The sequence below is a fragment of the Staurois parvus genome, unplaced genomic scaffold (genome assembly GCF_062004578.1).
Source record: "Staurois parvus isolate SC_StPar_1 unplaced genomic scaffold, SC_StPar_1.0 ptg000842l, whole genome shotgun sequence".
Taxonomy (NCBI): domain Eukaryota; kingdom Metazoa; phylum Chordata; class Amphibia; order Anura; family Ranidae; genus Staurois; species Staurois parvus.
In genome coordinates, this window is record NW_028318638.1 from 2,015,001 (window position 1) to 2,036,664 (window position 21,664).

Below are 21,664 nucleotides of genomic sequence, written 5' to 3' on the forward strand. Positions count from 1 at the left end.
TACACGAAACGCGTTAGGAAGGTGCCCCCTATCTGTGTCTTGACGCCGCATGGCTTGTATGGACAGCCGGCGGCCATCTTGGATTTTTTCTATGTAAGTGCACTTCATCTTATACACGTTTATTTCAACTAATAAAGAATACTACACTATTGGAGGCTTTGTCTGGGGCTCTTTTTTGTATGGGAGCCCCCCCCCCTTTTTTTGAAGGTGTTTCCTGACTCCTGCCCATCTGACATATGGTACTATATGTGATCCCCCTGGTGGCTGTCATCGGCATCTCTGGAGGCTGGCTTCTGAATCTTGATGTATGACACCTGGGGATTTATTTACTAAAGCTGGAGAGTCCAAAATCAGACTCCCTTCTGCATAGAAACCAATCAGCTTCTAACCTCAGCTTGTTCAATGAAGTTTTGGCAATGAAACCTGGAAGCTGATTGGTTTTCTATGCAGAAGGGAGTCTGATTTTGGACTCTCCAGCTTTAGTAAATAAACCCCCTGGTGGCTGCTACACAGATGACTACTGCCATTTGAAGTGTTCCAGATCCAGAGAACCAGGAGTAGGTCTTACGTGCTCCATGCGCAAGCAATTTTATTATCTGCTTAGTGCAATCTATACCTATTTCCACTATCACAGGAGTCACGGATATTCTGCTCAACAAGCTTATTGACTTTTTCACAGAAGTCACGATTATTTTGCACAAGTCTATTGACTGTACCTGTTTATTTTATTTTTGTTACCTTTATCCTACCTTTTCAATTTCTGGCGTCTTATGTGTTACGTCCAGGTTTGTTTATGTCATTTCTATAAGTTCATTAGCGCTGCATATATATATATTTTTTATACATTTTTCTGGAGGTTTTAGAGGTTACCTTTTAATGCTAGCGGCTATTCTTCTCACCATTTCACCCAGCGCTTGATTACATTTCTAATTTATTTATTTTACAACAGCAGCCATCACCCAAATTATCATCACTCTCCGAAATGATGGCATGAAGCAATAAGTGTTGAAAGCAGCCCAATGTCAGCAGAACCCAATGTCAGCGCAGCCCAATGTCAGCAGAGCCCATGCACATTGTCCAGGTGCCTCTAATACTGCTAGTGTGTCTCAGGAGTTGTCTATAAACAAAGGAAATTAGAATAGAACTCCCCATACAACAGCACACTGAGCCCACTACTGTGGGTATTGGATTGTGTACATGCAAGTTTTCGATTTATTTTTTTTTTCTATTATTATTATTATTATATCGAGTTTATATAGCGCCAAAGGGTTTGCTCAGCGCTGTACAATAGAGGGGGGGACAATACATGAAACAGTACAGTAACAACAAACAGCACACAAGGGGTAAGAGGGCCCTACTCTTTCGAGCTTACAATCTAGGAGGGAGGGGGTAGAGGTACAGGAGGAAATGGCTGTGGGGGATGGAGTGGTAGGAGGAGGGAAGGGCAGCGGCTGTTAGGTGAGGGTGGGGTAGGCTTCCCTGAAGAGGTGGGTTTTCAGGGAGCGCCTGAAGGTGAGGAGGGAAGGTGACAGTCTGATGGATTGGGGTAGTGAGTTCCAGAGGATGGGGGAGGACCTGGAGAAGTCTTGCAGTCGTGCGTGGGAGGAGATCAGGGAGCAAGATAGAAGGAGGTCCTGTGAAGAGCGAAGGGTACGGGTAGGGTGGTACCTGGGAATCAGGTCGGTGAGGTAGTCAGGGGCAGTGTTGTGGATGGCCTTATAGGTCAGAGTGAGTAGTTTGAATTTAATGCGTTGGGCAATGGGGAGCCAGTGGAGGGAGAGGCAGAGGGGGGTGGCAGAGGTGGAGCGGCTGGTGAGGTGGATGAGTCTGGCCGCTGAGTTCAGGATGGTCTGAAGCGGGGAGAGCCTGCACTGGGGTAGGCCGGTGAGGAGAGAGTTGCAGTAGTCAAGGCGTGAGATAATCAGGGAGTGTACGAGTAGTTTAGTGGTGTCTGGGGTAAGGAAGGAGCGTATCTTGGCGATGTTCCGGAGGTGGAGCCTTTTCTATTGGCTGGACTAGATTGGCTTGCGTCTCGTGTAATGAGGGCATTACATTAAAGCAGAGTTCCAGCTGAAGAAAAAAAAAAAAAGTCAGCGACTACAAAAACTGTAGCTGCTGACTGTTACAATACAGACACTTACCTGTCCCTTGGTCCAGCAGTGTCCTCACCACCGCTGGTTTCACTGGCCGTCTTCTCTCTCCGGCGCTGGCATCTTTAGTGTGGGCAACCTGATGTGACAGCTGGCGGCTTCACAGCCGGGGTGCCCACTGCGCATGAAGCGCTGCGCTTTGTGAATGGCCCCGTAGTCTTCTGGGACCTGTCGTGTCCTACATGACTACGGGGAGGGGTGGGTTGGTTGTACAGGACATGTTGACTTGTCTGAACTGTGCGACTTATTAACACATTGGGAAGGGAATTCAACAAACCTGGTGAGCCACTTTTCTGATGTCAATCCATCTGGGTAAAGTGGAACTTTAGGCTTAAGAATTAAAATTGGCGGACAGGAAGGATTTTTAATGCAGAAGAGACATGCTTTGGCTCTTCTGCATTAAACCGATTTACCTTCTTGTCCGCCCGTCGCACACAAACACACAGCTTACTGTACAAATTCGGCAATGCCGAATCTGACTGAAATCCTGAACATGCATTGGACTGACCTCACCCCAAACCAGCCAATGACAGCGGCTGGCGATCAAGACCTGGAAGCTGGCCATCAGAAGATGTCAGGGGCCGGGTGGGGAACTCGGGGATGCCACATCGCTGTATCAGAGGTGAGCATCACTCCGCTTTAATGTACTGTGCCAAATTCATGAAGCATTTGCAACACTTTTGGTTCTGACAGCAACTCGTGCACCAAATTCAGCTAGTTCTAAAACGCACCTCTTTTACATTATGTTGTGTTAAATATGACATTGTGTTGCCACCAGTCTGGTCCAAAAAAAACATTTTAACATTTTAAAGTGCCACAAAGCTGGAGTTAGGCTTTAAAGTTATCGTAAAGGTTTTAATTTTTTCTTTTCAAATAACAAACATGTTAAACTTACTTGCTCTATGCAATGGTATTGTACAGAGCAGCCCTGATCCTCTTCTATTTAGGTGCCCTGACAGCAGTCCTATCTCCTCCCACCCGCCAAATGCCCTCAGGAGCAAGTCACTCGCTATGGGGGCACTCAAGCAGGCTTTCTCCCGAGCCATGCTCCTGTGAATGCACATTGTCCATTCACACACAACGCTTGTCTCTTCCCGCCGCTCTCTCCTCACTGGCTCGCTGGTTGCGACTTGACAGCAGCAGGAGCCAATGGCTCCCACTGCTGTGTGAGCCAATGAAGAAAGAAAGACCTGAGATGGGGCTTTGGATCGAGATGGGGCCCAAGCAAGTATAAGGGGTGTGGGTTGGGGGCGAGCTGCACTCAGCGTTTTTACCTTAAAGCAGAAAATGCATTAAAGGTAAAAAAAAATCTTCTGCCTTTAGAACCACTTTAAGGAGTGCATGTAATTATGGGGGATAATAGTTAAGAATTAATTTCACTTCAAGATATGTTTGGATGTAGTGTTTACAGGCACTTTTAAATTTTACTGGCTTACATTGCCCAAGTCAAAAATTTGAAGAAAATAAGCACCATCTCTAGTAGAAATCCAATGCTAAAGGCTACTGCCAAAGATACACCATATAGTTGATAAAAATCATACAAGGAGCTTTTACTGGTCTATAAAGAGACGTTTCAAGCGCAGAACATGCGAATTCTGGTATTTGTACTTTTACACAGGAAACCAATAGACACCAGCCATATATTGCCCTCACCTTGATGCTGCCCTGTGACCCGGTCCTTGGGCATGTGAGTGTTTACCACTGGCCCGGCTTGCAGAAACAGCTCCCATAGTAGCGGCTCGGTTACCTTCTCGTCCAATCCTCCGACATAGACTGTGGCGTCTAGGAGAGACCAAAACAGCACAAAGGACACATGAACTTTAACCAACCTTTGCTTTGTATGCAGAATGTATACAAGTTAATTATATTTCTAGGTCAAAGGATTATGAATGCACCAATCTTCCAAACATCTGACAGATGCAGTTTACATCCCGATGCCACATATCATTCCAGAAAGTTAAGGCTAGTGGTGCACCGGAAGGAAAATTCTGGTACCAAAACCGAAAACCGAAACGCGCAGTTTTTAAAAATATATATTTTTGGGGAAAAAATACACTGATTAAAAAAAAAAAAAAATATATATATATATACCCCAAATTTTTGTAAAATATGAGAGAGGATGTTACAGCGAGTAAATAGATACCAAACACGTCACGCTTTAAAATTGTGCACGCTCGTGGAATGGCGTGAAACTGCGGTACTTAATCTCCATGGGCGATGCTTTAAAAATTTTTACAGGGTAGCAGTGTAAAGTTACAGAGGAGGTCTAGTGTGAGAATTATTTCTCTTGCTCCGACGTTCATGGAGATACCTCATGTGTGGTTTGAACACCATTTACATATGTACGGCCTACGTATGCGTTCACTACTATGTGCAAGCACGGGGGGGGACTTTAAACTTCTTTAAAAAATGTATTTAATGTTTTTTTCTTTTGCACTGTTCCTTTAAAGTTTTTTTTTTTTTAATCACTTTTATTCTTATCACAAGAAATGCATGCATCCCTTCCGACATTTCGGTGCATCCCTAGTTAACGCCATCAGAAATTAAACTGATTAGGTTTGCCTTCACTACCCTGGAACTAGTTTGCAGCACCAGTGCTGTAGAAGGTGGAAGCTGCTTCTTAGAGAACTTTGCTCAATATGAAATCCCTTTAAAACGGAAACTGAACACAAACTTGGGCAATACAAACAAATGAGGGTACCAGAAAATCACATCACAACGAACATTAGATCCAAAGATGTGGGCAGCCACTGAAAAATTACATTTTTTTCATTGGCTTTTTTGCTGCAGAAGTGTGTTTGTCTGTTATTTTTATTTTTTTGCCACCCCATTAAAAATTTTCTGAAAGCAGAGATCCTGTAAAATAAAATGGTGACAGTTGCACTTGTCTATAGGGGGCCACTAAAGTGATCTGGTAACTGGTCACAATGAAATGAAATGGTTCAAAATTTTGAATAGCATAAACATTTTCCTTCTGCAGCCACTTACCCCCGGGTTCACATATCCACGGTCCTGCAGGCCGCGTATTGCACGGGCACAAGAGCCCATTCATTTGAATGGACTCACGTGCCCTGGGACACGCAGGGAAGAAGTTCCTGCACTTCTTCTGAAAACGCAGCCCGCACGGGAACCTTGGTTCCCAGTACGGTTGCGATTTCCAGTGCGGGCGCTGTGCATTAGAATTAACGGCACCCGCCAACGGGTCCGCATTCTTCTGTGTGGGTAGTGCGGCTGCACGAATTTTTGTGCGGATCCGCAGCGGCACATATGTGAACCTAGCCTAAATGCTGGGGGCAGAGAGAGGAGCAGCAGCTGGCTTTCAGAGGTTTCAGGAGGAAAATGGAGGGGATCAGTTCCTATATATGCCACCCCCGCCACCCATCCTGTCCAAGTGTCAAACAAAATGTGACAGGGAGGCCGTGCGGGCCCCCTGGAGCATAGGACGGGGTTGCCACTGTGACCTCTGATACTACACCAGTGCTTGGGAGTGACAAAAACATGTCTCAACTTTGGGGCTTTACCCCCCCCCCCCCCAAACTGCAAATGTAAACGAGCTCTTACTGTTCTAAGCCCCCCTATAATGTTGTTTTCACATTGATGCGCTGGGGCTTACCTGCACTGCAGAGCACCTGTGGTTTTCCTGCAGGTTAGCTGTGCTTTGCCATAGACATCTATTATATCTTGCACATATGGTGCACTTTCTGAAAGTGCCCCAATCCTGCGGGATTTAACAAAAGTGCGCTTCCCTGGTTTGCGGTCAAGGGCCACCTCAGAGGGCTGCAGTGGCCACATGTGGCCTATGGATCACAGGTTAAGCACCCCTGCTTTACAGGTCATCAATTTAAAGTTAAGTATGAATGAGGGCCCAAGAATTATTGTTCTATTCTTGCATGGGTGGGAATACCCAATGTGTGTGGCGGTATTATTTTTGTACACTAATGAACATGTGTGTTGCTATTTGCGAGGACATGGAAGAGGGTAGCTTAAAAAAAAGCTTTGTTTTAAAATTTAAGTAAACTTTATTTAAATGCAACCCCTAGGAAGCACCACATGAGCACAGAGGGATCCCCATCAGCCTTGAGTCACTGAACAGTAAAACAAGGCCCTTTTGATTTGCGTTTTCCAAACTATACATTATCTTTTGAAATTATTTGTAGGAGGTAAAGATATGATACTCTATCTTCTTTGGAAGTATAATAAGCTTTAATAATAGGTATTTGTATACTGGCATCTATTTTTGTACTTCGGTCCTACAGCTATACATAAACAAGGAGGCACCACGTGAGCACATAGGGGTCACGGACAACCTTGAGACATTATAAAAAAAAGTGTGAGTAGATCTGTAGGGCCCAAATCTATATATAGATGCAGAATGCAAATACCCATTATAAAAACCCTTTATACTTCCAGTATTATATCTTTACCTCCTACAAATACAAAGATAATAATATAGTTTGGACTCAGCAAATAAAACCGAAGGGCCCTGTATTACTGTTTACAGTGACTCAAGGTTGTCCGCAATCCCTATGCACTCATGTGACACCTCCTGGGACTTGAATTCACAACGGTGGGCTAGAAGAGTGACGTACCTTTTTATTATGGCTGATATAAGTGTTTAAGCAACTTATTCACTCCCTTGTTATATCTGGACTATTGTAACTCCCTCCTCATTGGCCGACCTCATCGCAGGCTATCCCCTCTTCAGTCTATCATGAATGCTGCTGCCAGACTCATCCACCTTACTAACCGTTCTGTATCTGCCACCCCTCTCTACCAATCCCTCCACTGGCCTCCATTCAGTGTCCTCCACCCCTCTCTGCCAATCCCTCCACTGGCCTCCACTCAGTGTCCTCCACCCCTCTCTGCCAATCCCTCCACTAGCCTCCATTCAGTGTCCTCCACCCCTCTCTGCCAATCCCTCCACTGGCCTCCATTCAGTGTCCTCCACCCCTCTCTGCCAATCCCTCCACTGGCCTCCACTCAGTGTCCTCCACCCCTCTCTGCCAATCCCTCCACTGGCCTCCACTCAGTGTCCTCCACCTCTCTCTGCCAATCCCTCCACTGGCCTCCACTCAGTGTCCTCCACCCCTCTCTGCCAATCCCTCCACTGGCCTCCACCCCTCTCTGCCAATCCCTCCACTGGCTTCCACCCCTCTTTGCCAATCCCTCCACTGGCTTCCACTCATTGTCCTCCACCCCTCTCTGCCAGTCCCTCCACTGGCCTCCACCCTCTCTGCCAATCCCTCCACTGGCTTCCACTCAGTGTCCTCCACCCCTCTCTGCCAATCCCTCCACTGGCCTCCACCCCTCTCTGCCAATCCCTCCACTGGCCTCCACCCCTCTCTGCCAATCCCTCCACTGGCTTCCACCCCTCTCTGCCAATCCCTCCACTGGCCTCCACCCCTCTCTGCCAATCCCTCCACTGGCTTCCACTCAGTGTCCTCCACCCCTCTCTGCCAATCCCTCCACTGGCCTCCACTCCTCTCTGCCAATCCCTCCACTGGCTTCCCATTGCCCAACGGATAAAATTCAAACCACTAACAATAACGTATAAAGCCTTTTATAACTCTGCCCCAAATTACATCACGAATCTTGTCTCCAAATATCACCCAAACCGCACTCTCCACTCCTCGCAAGACCTCCTACTCTAAAGCTCCCTTGCCTCCTCCTCCCATGCTCGTCTCCAGGACTTCCCCAGAGCTTCCCCCATCCCCTGGAACTCACTACCCCAATCTATCAGACGATCGACTACTCTGCTCACTTTTAGGCGATCTCTGAAAATCTCTCTCTTCAGGGAAGCCTATCCTGCCCTCAGCTAATAATGGAATCTTCTACTCTTCCAACCAGCCCATCCCCCACAGTTACTACCTTTTGTATCACTAGCCCCTCCCTCCTAGATTGTAAGCTCCCAGGATCAGGCCCTCCTATCCCTCTTGTATTGAACTGTATTGTTACTGTATTGTCTCCCGTTATATTGTAAAGTGCTGAACAAACTGTTGGCGCTATATAAATCCTGTATAATAATAATAATGTACACTAGACATGCAAGTGTATTGCCGGCATACAATTTGTAACACCATATTCTGATGCCATTATAATCCGGTTTAACTTTATTGCAGAAATGCAGACCCTTGTCCCTGAGGAAGATAAAGTTATTAAAATGCGTTGGAATTTTTTGGTCGCAGGTAGTGGTGCACTGAAATGAAAATTCTGGTGCTGAAACCAAAAATTCAGGATGCACTTGGCCGAAAACCGAAATGGACAGTTTTAAAAAATGAATATATTTTTCAAATGCAATTTTTTTGGGGAAAAAAATACACTATAATGAATAAAATAAAAAAAAAAAAACACACACCAATCCTCATTTTTTGGAAAATATGAAAGATGATGTGTATGATAGAATGCATGAAAATAAAAAACCTTCAGCCTTTACAACCGCTTTAAAAAAGTAACAAAAATAAGTCTGGGATCCCAGCCCCCCATACTTGCCTGAGCCCTATTGCTATCCAGTGTTGCGCAAGAGAGCAGCGGCTCTCCCTGCCCCTTCTCGCAGGGCAGATCAATAGCCATTGGCTCCCACTGCTGTCAAACTCTGTGACAAGAGAGTAGGGTCATGTCTTGGTGTCTGTGTCTATGGCCACAGCAGCAGGGCTTAAAAGTCGGGAATGAGCCTGCATGAGTGCCCACATAGGAAGCCGTTTCCTATGGGGGCACTCACTATAGAGGAGGAGCCAGGAGCACCGGTGGGAGAGCTGAGAACAGAAGGATCAGTGCTGCTCTGTGCAAAACCATTACACAGAGCAGGTAAGTACAACATGTTTATTTTAATGTAAAAAATATGATTTTTTAAAAAATTACTTTGATTGCAAAAGATGGCTCGAGAATTATTGCTCTCACTGATGCTTGAGGTGAGACCTCACGTGCGGCGCAATCACAGTTTACATATGCATGCCAGACCTATGCGCATGTTTGCATTTGTGCTGAGTGCAGGAGGGTGGTGGCGCTTTAAAAAATGCTTAAACTAACTTAATTACTTTTCTTTTTTTTATACAATTTTTATTTTATTGCTTTCACAAGGGGCTAACAAGCCCCCATGTCATAGCTCTGGCCAGCTGACAGGTACTCTTTTATGGAGACATAAGGGTCTATTGGAGCATTACACTTTTTTTTTTTTATACACGCAGACACACACATTTATTTATTTCAGGTACTTATATAGTGCCGTTAATTTACGCAGCGCTTCACACATATATATTGTACATTCACATCAGTCCCTAACCATCAACGGGTGTACAATCTAAGGTCCCTAACTCACATTCATACATACATATATTAGGGCCAATTTAGACAGGACCAGCATGCCTTTGGTGTAGGAGGAAACCGAAGTACCCGGAGGAAACCCACGCAGGCACAGGGAGAACATGCAAACTCCAGGCAGGTGGTGCCGTGGCTGGGATTCGAACCAACGACCCTAATACTGCCAGGCGGAAGTGCTAACCATTTTAGCCACTGTGCTGCCCTATATATATTTTTTAATTTTAATTTTTAACTTTTTTGCTAACACAACAGGGCCATTTGCTTAATGGAGAATGCGGGCATTGATCCCGCTACCTCTCGCATGCCAAGCAAGTGCTCTACCATTTGAGCTAATTCCCCTTTACGAACAAGCACCCTTGTGATAGCAACATCCACACATGTAGGACACCCAACATTAGAGGCGATTTATTCTTCCAAAGAAAATACACTTTTGCACACTGGTACTGACTAGCAGGGGCGGACTGACAACTCATGGGGCCCCCAGGCAATAGAGGATCATGGGGCCCCTGTGTCCTTGCCCAAACTCAAAAAAGCCTATGAAAAAGGTACCAGGGGCATCTCATGGGGCCCCCTACTGACCCCGGGCCCTCGGGCAGTGCCCAAGTTTCCAAATGGTCAGTCCGCCCCTGCTGACTAGTATTCCAATGTTTCTCTTCTCCCTCAATTTTAATCCATCACTGAGCTAATATGACCCCAGGACTAAGAGAGAGGGGCAGGGGAGGGTCAAACTAGTATGCTGTGAAGGCAGCTGACATCCTCCTTATCAACTGATGATGTCATTGGTTGTCAGGATGCCGGCGGCTAGAAGGTCGTAATGGTGCACAATAAAAACCTGTGGCTTTGTGTAACTAAAAGGCGGGCTTGTTCCACCCGCTGGCTTGTATACAAGTTTTGAGCAATTTTTAAACATTTTGCCAGGGCACCCCTGAAGAAACCTCAAGGCACCCCAGGGTGCCTGAGCACCCTGGTTGAGAAAGGCTGCTCTAAAATGAGTGTCCCTTCCGAAATGTGTACTGTGATAATCAGCCTAGTGCAATAGGTATGTCCTTGATGATGCAGACTGCACAGCAGGGGTGGACTGACAACTCATGGGGCCCCCCCGGGCAATAGGGGATTGGGGGGCCATGTCCTTGCCCACGCTCAAAAAAGCCTATAAAAAGGTAACAAAGGACATTTCATGGGGCCCCCTACTGACCCCAGGCCCTCGGGCAGTGCCCGAGTGCTCGAATGGTCAGCCCGCCCCTGCTGTACAGTGGTTATTAATATGTCTTAGGCTGTTCTGCATGCCAGCACTGATCAGGATTGCTAAGCTGATGTCCATTTTCCTGTACTATTCTTTTTTCTCGTTTTTTTTTTTTTCTATGGTGGCACCGATAGATCGGCGGCCGAAAATAGTGTTGTCTGCCGATAGGAGAAAAGGTGCCGATAACTGCGCGATTTTACATTTATGGTTTGACCTACATAGACCATGTGACACGTGTGCTTTTTTGCTGTGTTTTCAAAGCATTTCAGGCCTGGTTCACACCAATGCAGCCTGCACTTTGTCTGTTATGCAGTGCGTTTTTGGAGTGTTTTGTTAAAGGGGTTTTTTTTTTATTTTTTGGCCACACTGTCACAGCCGGGTGTCCACACTGAAGATGCCGGCTCCGGGGAGAGAAGACGGCCGGTGAAACCCAGCCGTGGTGAGGACACCGCTGGATCGTGGGACAGGTGTCAGTATTTTAAAAGTCAGCAGCTACAGATTTTGTAGCTACTGACTTTAATTTTTTCCAGGGGGAACTCCACGTTAACAGGGACACAGGCAGCAATAAAAACTGAGAGGGGGTCTGATCCTTTGCCGCCCGATCCAAAACCAACATAAATAAAAAGTTGAGCCTTTAGCTATCCTTGAAGGAAATGAGGGAAGCCTGGTCACGTGATACGTGGACAGTCATGTGACCAGACCAGGCCACTTCTGCAATCACTCCACAGCCTGCATTTTATAAATGGCCTGTACAAGGCAGGCCGTGGCGTGACTCTGCAGAAAGGGATATCGGCCCGTCGCTATAGGAGATCCCCTTATGGTGGGAGCGCTCCATTCCCAGGGCTGTCTAGGCCCCTTAGATGCCACTGTGGGCTGCCTTCTGAGAAATGCTGCCTGCCTGGCTGCCACACCGGCTTCAGATCAGGAGCTCCGACACCCACTGGCAGCAGGTGGGCCGTTTTCCAGCGTGAAAATCCACTCACAGCCAGGCAAATGGTATTTTCAGAATGCAGTCAGCTTCTCATTACTCTTCCAATGGCCAGGCAGATTGCAGGGCCCTGTGTGGGCAGGGACTGGCCCCTGTGTGCGTATGGACAACTCCCCCCCCTTCTCCTTCATAGGCCGCACACTGAAAGCCGTTGCCTGTAGCAACCAGTTCACTGGCACCTCCTTTCCTCAAAGCTGCGCTGGTTGCTACGTACAGAGGGCCAAAACACCGCTCCTAATTCTACAGCAGTCCGGACCGTAAAGCCCACCGGTACCTCCCTCCGTGGCCACATTTATCTCACCCTGGTTCCGCTCCGAAATCGGTCCCGCCGCCATCTTCAACCAGCACGCCACACAGCCTTAGCGCCGCTTCCTCCCTACTTCCGCCACCTCACTTCCGGAAAACTCTGTACCCGGATAAAAAAAAAAAAACTTTATTGCGCGCAAACAATGTAAACAGAGCTGAGGGGGAAAAAAGGAAAGGGGTGTAGATTTAAATAAAAGGATTTTTCCACATTAAAAATAGTAAAAATGTAAACAGAGCTGAAGGGAAAAAAGGAAATGGACCTGGTTTGAAATAAAATGATTTTTTTCCATATTAAAAATAGTAAAAAGGAGTATTTATAGGTAAATATTTATATACAAAGATGGATATGATGTCCTGTGAATAGTCAGCCAGCTCTAGAAAGTGATTATTACAAGGAAAACATAAATGAATGAGCGCAGCATGAATACCAGAAATGTGGACTATACCATCCAGGGGCGGACTGACTACTCATGGGGTCCCCCGGGCAATAGGGGATCATGGGGCCCCTGTGTTCTCGCCCACACCCAAAAAAGCCTATGAAAAAGCCAATGAAAGGTACCAGGGGCATCTCATGGGGCCCCCGGGAAATAGGGGATCATGGGGCCCCTGTGTCCTTGCCCGAACTCAAAAAAGCCTATGAAAAATGTACCAGGGGCATCTCATAGGGCCAACTACTGACCCCGGGCCCTCGGGCAGTGCCTGAGTTTCCAAATGGTCAGTCCGCCCCTGATACCATACAATATGGGTGCCCAAGGGCAGACTGACCATTTGGAAACTTGGGCACTGCCCGGGGTCAGTAAGGGCCCCATGAGATGCCCCTGCTACCTTTTTCATAGGCTTTTTTGAGTTTGGGCAAGGACACAGGGGCTCCATGATCCCCTATTGCCGGGGGGCCCCATGAGTTGTCAGTCCGCCACTGTGGGTGCCTTAACTGCTTCGCTGCCAGAGCCGTTTTTGCGTTTGTTGTTTACAAGTTTTAAAACAATCCTAATTTTTAGGCCCGAAGATTACCCAACACATAATAAATATAGAAAGAGAGAATAGAATAGTGGCAGGTCCAATTTGTTGTGTCGCACGATATTAGCGTGACAGGGAAATGCAAAAATTTCAGGGAAAAAATGCACTAAAGCGAATTTTAGGGTAAATAGACGCAATAAACTATCCAATTTTGGGGGGTAAATGATAGAGGATGAGGCTGCACCGAGTAAATAGATACCCCAACGTGTCAAACGTTAACATTGCGTGCGCCCGTGAAGCGGCGTTAAACTTCGGTACTCTATATTTCCCATAGGCGATGCTTTAAAGCCTCTAACGGCTAGTTCACACTACTATAGAAATGCAGACCGAGTAAATAGATACCCCAACGTGTCAAACGTTAAAATTGCGTGCGCCCGTTAAACTTCGGTACCCTATATTTCCCATAGGCAGTGCTTTAACCACTTGAGCTCCAGAGGATTTACCCCCCTTAATGACCAGGCCTCTTTTTGCTACTCGGCGCTGCACTAATTCAACTGATAATTGCGCGGTCATGCAATGCTGCACCCAAACGAAATTTACGTCCTTTTTTTCACACAAATAGAGCTTTCTTTCGGTGTAATTTGATCACCTGTTCGCTTTTTATTTTTCACACTAAAAACAAAAAAAGGCCAAAAATTTTGAAGAAAAACAATATTTTTTATTTTCAGCTATAAAAAATATATAGTAAACTCAAAGTTGGTTATAAATTTAGGCCAAAATGTATTCTGCTCCATGTTTTTGGTAAAAAAAAATCCCAGTAAGTGTATATTGATTGCTTTGTGTGGAAGTTATAGCGTCTACAAACTATGGTATAGATACTGCAATTTACGCCATTTTTCTGCTATACAGCGCTGCGCTAGTTTAACGGACAATTGCGCGGTCATGCAATACGGTACATAAATGAAATTTACATCCTTTTTTTCCCCACAAATTGAGCTTTCTTTCGGTGGTATTTGATCGCCTGTGCTGTTTTTATTTTTTGCGCTATAAAAAAAAAGGCTGACAATTTTGAGGAAAAAAAACAATATTTTGGACTTTTTGCTATAAAACATGTCCAGTAAAAAAAAATGCAAAAATAAAATTTAGTCATAAATTTCTGCCAAAATGCATTCTGCGACATTTCTTTGCTAAAAAAAAACCAATACGTGTCAATTAATTGGTTTACGTGAAAGTTATAGCGTTTACAAATCGCGGGAAAGATACTGGGATTTTTAGGGTTTTTTTTATACTAATAATGGTGGCGATCAGCGAATTATGGCGGCGACCAGGGACTTATGGCAGCGACTTATGGCGGGACTGCGGCGGACATTCTGACATTGGAAGGGGTACTGACTTGGGGTCACTGACATTCCCAAAAACACTAATACAGTGATCAGTGCAAAAAAAAAAAAAACTGAGAGGAGTGTTTTACTAGGGGACGGGGGTGTGTTCTGGGCGGGACAAGGCTGATCGAGAAAGAGAAACTCTTCTTTCTCGATCAGCTCATCCTTGAGCTGTCAGGGAAGTGACAGACAGCACAGCTACTGCAGCTGTGCTCTCTGTCACTGTTTGCCGCCGATCGCCGGGACATAGCCGCTAAGGAGCGGCTGTGACCCGGCAACTGACATCTGCGGCGGTGATCCGCGGGACAAATAGGGCGGCGGCGCGCCTCGCACGCGCCCCCTATTTGTTTACAAAGCACACGTTTTAAAACGTGGTTTTGCCTGTGAGTGCCGCCCTGCCGCCGTATATGTGCAGTGGCTGGTCGGCAAGCCTCTAAGGGCCGGTTCACACTACTATAGAAACGCAGCCCAGAAGCATTCCGGATGAATTATTTATTTCAGGTACTTATATAGCGCCATCAATTTACACAGCGCTTTACATATATATTGTACATTCACATCAGTCCCTATCCCTCAAGGGGTGTACAATCTAAGGTCCCTAACTCACATTCATACATAGACATACTAGGGACAATTTAGACAGGAGCCAATTAACCTACCAGCATGTCTTTGGAGTATGGGAGGAAACTGGAGTACCAGGAGGAAACCCACACAGGCACAGGGAGAACATGCAAACTCCAGGCAGGTGGTGCCATGGTTGGGATTTGAACCAATGACTCTAGTCCTGCCAGGAAGAAGTGCTAACCATTTAGCCACTGTGCTTTCCTGAATTTCTGCATGCACTTTTTTTTATGTATTTTTGGTGCGTTCCGGAGTGTTTTTGATACTTTTTGATGCGTTCCAGTTCATTTTTTTCCTGCTCTCTTTTTCTTCAATTTAAAAAGGGTCTTCTGCATTCCAGTGTGTTTTTGGTATGTTCCAGTGCGTTTTTTATGCGTTTTACCACGTTCCAGTACAGTTCTGTGCAGGAAAAATGCAGCCTGTTCTACTTTTTTTTTCTGCAACCAGAACGCACTGGAACTGCAAGCACTGATGGGAACTACTAGAAGGACTGACAACCAAAAAAAACTACTTTCTGTGCATTTTGGATGCAGAAAAAAAGCAACTGAAATGCATGGCGTGTGAACTGGCCCTAAATGTCATCAGGTTATATTTAACTGTAAATAATGAGCCTAGAAATATTGCTCTCACTCCAGCGTGTGCGGTGATATGCAACAATTTTTTCATGCGTAGCCACTCCATTGCGTGCATTTTAGGCTTGGTTCGCACACAGTTTGCTTTTGATCCATGTGTGCGGTGCGTTTTGCACACGCGTTTATTTATGCGTTTTGCTTTTCTTATGCTTTTTTTGGTCAATTTGTTGTTGGCCAGATTTAAAACCGCATAACGCGTCAAAAATGCATCTAAAACGTACTACATGGTCTTCTGCAGTATCTCCATTGAAGTCTATTGAACCGCAAACACTTAAAAAAGTCCCTGACCCTTTCCAAAAACTCAGCTGCTGAAAACAGCATAAATGTGAACATGTCCCATAGGAAACCATGTTAAATGGACTGTAGTGTGAACCTGTACACTTTCTTCCTGTGTTTAACCTGTTGGCGCTGACGGTATGCAAATTTGTGGCCCCTCAGCGGCTGGCCTTTGATGCAGAGAGGCCGCCTATCTGCATACCCAAAGGAAGCACACGTGCGTGCCCTGCGTGCTCCCGGCACATTTACCAGTGCCTCATGGAAAGGTCCCGATCATGTTACCACTATGACAGCCAATCACGGCGGTCACATGACCCTAAACCCTACCTTCCAAACCCCTTAAAGTGTTACTAAACCCAGGACCCTGAATTTACTATATCTGGTCTCCTCGGACCTTGCATTCACTATATACGGTCTCCCTGGACCCTGCATTTACTATATCCGCTCTCCCCGAACCCTGCATTCACTATATCCGGTCTCCCTGGACCCTGCATTCACTATATATGGTCTCCCTGGACCCAGCATTCACTAAATCTGGTCTCCCCGGACCCTGCATTCACTATATCTGATCTCCCCAGACCCTGCATTCACTATATCTGGTCTCCATGGACCCTGCAATCACTATATCTGGCCTTGCCGGACCCTGCATTCACTATATCCGCTCTCCCCAGACCCCCCGCATTCACTATATCCGCTCTCCCCAGACCCCCCGCATTCACTATATCCGCTCTCCCCAGACCCCCGCATTCACTATATCCGCTCTCCCCAGACCCCCGCATTCACTATATCCGCTCTCCCCAGACCCCCCGCATTCACTATATCCGCTCTCCCCAGACCCCCGCATTCACTATATCCGCTCTCCCCGGACCCTGCATTTACTATATCTGGTCTACCCGGACCCTGCATTCACTATATCTGGTCTCCCTGGACCCTGCATTCACTATATCTGGTCTCCCTGGACCCCGCATTCACTATATCTGGTCTCCCCGGACCCTGCACTCACTATATCTGGTCTCCCTGGACCCCGCATTCACTATATCTGCTCTCTCCGAACCCTGCATTCACTATATCTGCTCTCCCCGGACCCTGCATTCACTATATCTGGTCTCCCTGGACCCTGCATTCACTATATCTGGTCTCCCCAGACCCTGCATTCACTAAATCCGGTCTCCCAGAGTACACACAACATGGAAATGCCATTAGTTTAGTAAATTTAAACTGCTAAAAAAAACTTTTCTCATCAGCAATATATAGAAGTCTTGTGATTTCTATCAGTGTCCAGCTGAGCACATGGTAGCGCTTGTAGGAGGAGTTTTCTTTCTGCTCTAGCAGGATGCAGAACACCTGACCTCTGTCTGGACAGTGCTGATTGGCCCTGTGCTGATTACATGCACTCTCCCAAGAAAAAAAAAAACCTCTCTAGCAATACACACCAAATTGAACATGTGCAGAGTGTCTCCACACAATATGTCTTATCAGGAGATAAGAGGGGAACACTGGAAGAAGGGGAGGATCAGAGAAGTCAGGATCAAACAGCCTTTTTACACAATGCAGAGGATTAACCCCTTAGGTTCCACAGTGAGTATAACAAGCACACTTTTTTGAATATACAAACTGATTTTACTCGTGGGTTTAGTAGCACCTTAAAGGGCCAGGAGGCACCGGCGCCAAGGGGTTAAGTGGGTTTCCTCCGACACTCCGAAGATTGCTGGTAGGTTATTTTCGGGCCAGTTTGATTGGTAATATCTGAGCCTGCCCACTCCTTCCCATCCCCCACATATTCATATTGGTCCATCACAATGATGGGATGACTCACTGGCTATAAAGGAGTGCAGCAACAGGGGAGGATAGCCGTGGCGTGCGTCATCACTCATCATAAACGGCGACAAATCGACATCAGCGGACAATGTGAGTCCTTTTATTGAAGAATATACACACAAAGCCAACGTGTTCCAGGGGTCAGCAGGTATTTCTTCCTCAGGGCTTTATATCATTTATAATAAATGGATGGTGAAAACAATAGTAAAGAATTCTATATAAAGCATTCATATATAAAGTGTATGTACCCAAGGGCAGGGGCGTACTGACCATTTGGAAACTCGGGCACTGCCCGAGGGCCCGGGGTCAGTAGGGGGCCCCATGAGATGCCCCTGGTAACCTTTTTCATAGGCTTTTTTGAGTTTGGGCAAGGACACAGGGGCCCGATGATCCCCTATTGCCCGGGGGCCCCATGAGTTGTCTGTCCGCCCCTGCCCAAGGGCAATGTGTATACATACTAAAACATATCTAATGCCTTTTACAACATCTGACAAATGACACAGAAGCAAGAATCTAATATAAATCCTTTTATTGAAAAAGATATACAATACATAGATCTAGTTTATAATAAATAGATTGTAAAGACTAAAGTATGCGCATACACACACAAACATGTCCATACCTCCCAACTGTCACTGATTTCGAGGGACTGTCCTTGTTTTGGAACAAAGTCCCCCTGTCCCTCTTTCTTCCTCATTTGTCCCTCATTTTGGTCAGATCTTTATAGTTGCATATAAAATGCACTATTAATCTTTCAAAAAGTGTTTCACAGTGCTAAACCTTTCATCCAATTTCTAAATTTTTGCATTTGTAAATTTCATAAGCCAGTATAAAGGAATAGTTCTGGTTAAAAATAGGTATCCGTAGGTTTAACTAATCTTTATTTGTCTGATTGACTTGCCCTCCAGAGGATTTACCCCCCCCCCCCTTCCTCCCTTGGCCATTTTTTGCGTTACTTTAACTGACAAATACGCGGTCATGCAACGCTGCACCCCCATTAAATTTACATCCTTTTTTTCCCAGGAAAAAAACTTTATTTCTGTGGTATTTGATTGCCTGTGTGTTTTTAATGTTTTACATAGTTAGTCTGGCTGAAAATAGACAAAAGTCCATCCAGTTCAACCATTAAAAAAAAAAAAAAAAAAAGTTATAATCCTACACCCACAGTTGATCCAGAGGAAGGCAAAAAACCCAGCAAAGCACGATCCAATTTGCTCCTGCAGGGAAAAAAATTCCTTCCTGATCCCCCGAGAGGCAATCGGATATTCCCTGGATCAACTTTACCTATAAATGTTAGTATTTTGCGCTATTAAAAAAAAGCGACAATTTTGAGAAAAAAACAATATTTTTGACTTTTTGCTATTAAACATGTCCGGTAAAAAAATTTAAAAAAATCAAATTTCGTCATAAATTTAGACCAAAATATATTCTGCTGCATGACTTTGCTAAAAAAAAAAAATCCCAATATGTGTAAATTAATTGGTTCACGTGAAAGTTATAGCGTTTACAAACGCAGTATATGTACTGGGATTTTTTTTTCATTATTTTTACTAGTAATTGCGGCAATCAGCGACTTATAGCGGGACTGCGGCATTCTGACACTGGGGGGGAACTGACTTGGTGTCACTGACATCCCCAGTTACACCAATACAGTGACCAGTGCTAATAAAAAGCACTGACACTGTAGTAATGGCACTGGGCAGGAAGAGGTTAACATCTTGCATGGAGCCCCAGTCTGAGGGAGACTGACAGTCGTCTTTCGCCTCTTCCATTTTCTAACAATTGCTCCAACAGTTGATCTATTTTCACCAAGCTGCTTGGCAATTGCCCCGTAGCCCTTTCCAGCCTTGTGGAGGTCCACAATTTTGTCTCTGGTGTCTTTTGACAGCTCTTCGGTCTTGCCCATGGTAGTAGTTGGCGCCTGACTGACTGTGGGGTGGACAGGGGTCTTTAAAGAGCTCAGACAGGTGCTACTAAGTTAGATTAATGAGTGGAGTAGAGATGGACTTTTTAAAGGCACAGTAACAGGTCTTTGAGAGCCAGAATTCTTTCTGTTTCTTAGGTGTTTAAATACTTTTGTTCAGCAGTGCAAGACAAATAAATTCTTTAAAAATCATACAATGTGATTTCCTGAATTTGTTTTTTAAATTCTGTCTCTCAGAGTGGGAATGCACCTACAATGCGAATTTCAGACCTGAAGACTTTCTGACATTGCCTCGCCATTCATAGTTGATTGTTTGCTTCAGTTGCACTATCAGGGACTGAAATGCTCCAGGAAAGCTCTTTTTGTGATGAGCTAATCAAAACGACTACAGCTGATCACAGCCGAAGGTCAAATTGCTTTGTGTTCTTAGCTACACCTGATTGAGTTTACAAGTTATTTTTAGGAAAGGTGATCCTTTTTCCAACTCAGTGATTCTGTTTTTGATTTTTTTTTGTTTCTTTGTTTAATTTCTGACATGTTGGTGCAATATCTTTCACTTGGATGTTAAAAGTGGCACTTAAGTAATTACAGCTGGATGAAACAAAAACTGTGTCTGTCTTCATTTCAGGCTGCTGGCTTGCATCAGTCAGTTCCTAACAATTTCAAGACGGGCATCAAATGTAGACACCTTCATGTGGGTGTAATCAAGGAATTTTTGGGGGTATGCCTGCAGTTCTTGGGGAAAAAAGTATGGAAATGCCACTCAGAAATTCTCTTTGAGACTATAGAATGCATCCAATACTGGCACAATACCTCCTTCATTTTCCACTGAGCCATTCTTTCCATGATTATTTTGAGTTGGACTAAAAAAAACCAGACCCCACAATCATTGGTGGTGACACTTTAACCCTCCTCCAGGGCCAACGCCAGCATAAGGCAGCATAGGAGCCACCTTAGGGCGCTGGGATGGGGAGGGGTAAAATCTTTATCCCAAGCTAATTGCTGGACATTTGGATTTCTATAATACGTGTCATGCAGGCTCCAATGAAGAATGGTGGGGGTCCGGTGGTGGATGTGTGAGGTCAGGGGTTTCCGGCGGGTAGTCTATGGAGAAGAAAAAAGATGAGGCGGTTAGGGTGAAGGAGCCCCCTCCCCCCCCCGCCCTGTGCTGTAGCTGCCACCAGAGATCTCTGCCTGCCTGGGACACAGCTACCATTCCTGGCACCAGATCCTACACTGACACCATCTGGAGGAGCCGCTACAGGAGAGGTGCGATCTGGAAGGACTGGTGTGTGAGTGACACTGCCCTGCTCCAGTCCCGCTGCCCCCTTCCCGTGACACTGCCCCCCTCCTGTGACGCTGCCCCTCCCCTGTCCCGCTGCCTCCCTTCTGTGACTGTACCCCCCTCCCATGACCCTGCCCCCCTCCTGTAATATGCCCCTCCCATTTCACTGCCCCTCCCCTGTTCTACTGCCCCTCCTGTCCAGATGCCCCCTCCTGTCCCGCTGCCCCCTCCTGTCCTGCTGCCTCCCTTCTGTGACTCTACCCCCCTCCCATGACCCTGCCCCCCTCCCTTGATGCTGCCCCTCCCCTGTTCCACTGCCCCTCCTGTGACTCTACCCCCCTCCCGTGACCCTGCCCTCCTCCTGTGACGCTGCCCCTCCCCTGTTCCCCTGAACCTCCCCTTTTCCACTGCCGGCTTCCCAGCCCTCTCCTTAGCACCCAGCTATTCTTCTCACAGAATTCAGATTGGTCAATAAATTTTTGATTGACTCAAATTGTTCTGAAAATTTGAAATTCCTTAGAAAATGAATAAATAAAATTAAAAAATTTTAAGGGAATTCGTTTCTATTGTTATTCAATAAATTCGGATGCATACGAATCTCTGAATAGCCAAAAATTTGTCCGAATTTAGATTCGGACCGAAATGAATTGCATGTCTAATCCTGGTCTCCTCCCTCACCCTGGCCTCATGTCTCATCCTGACCACCTTCCTCATCATGGCCTCCTCCATCTCCCTCTCCTTTCTTCATTATTTACTCGTTTTGCC

At 45.8% G+C, this 21,664-nt stretch overlaps 1 protein-coding gene across 1 annotated transcript in view; it reads right to left on the reverse strand.

Annotated features, from left to right (window-relative positions):
* The window catches only part of SF3B4 (splicing factor 3b subunit 4), a 48,140-nt gene extending 36,043 nt beyond the window's left edge, over positions 1-12,097 (reverse strand). Inside the window, exons 1-2 of the mRNA XM_089655506.1 lie at positions 12,000-12,097; positions 3,804-3,932 (exon numbers count right to left, since the gene is read on the reverse strand). Of these exons, the coding sequence (XP_089511632.1) occupies positions 3,804-3,932; positions 12,000-12,033 (163 nt within the window). The 5' untranslated portion in view covers positions 12,034-12,097. The remainder of the gene's footprint in view (positions 1-3,803; positions 3,933-11,999) is intronic.
* Between the last annotated feature and the right edge of the window lie 9,567 nt (positions 12,098-21,664).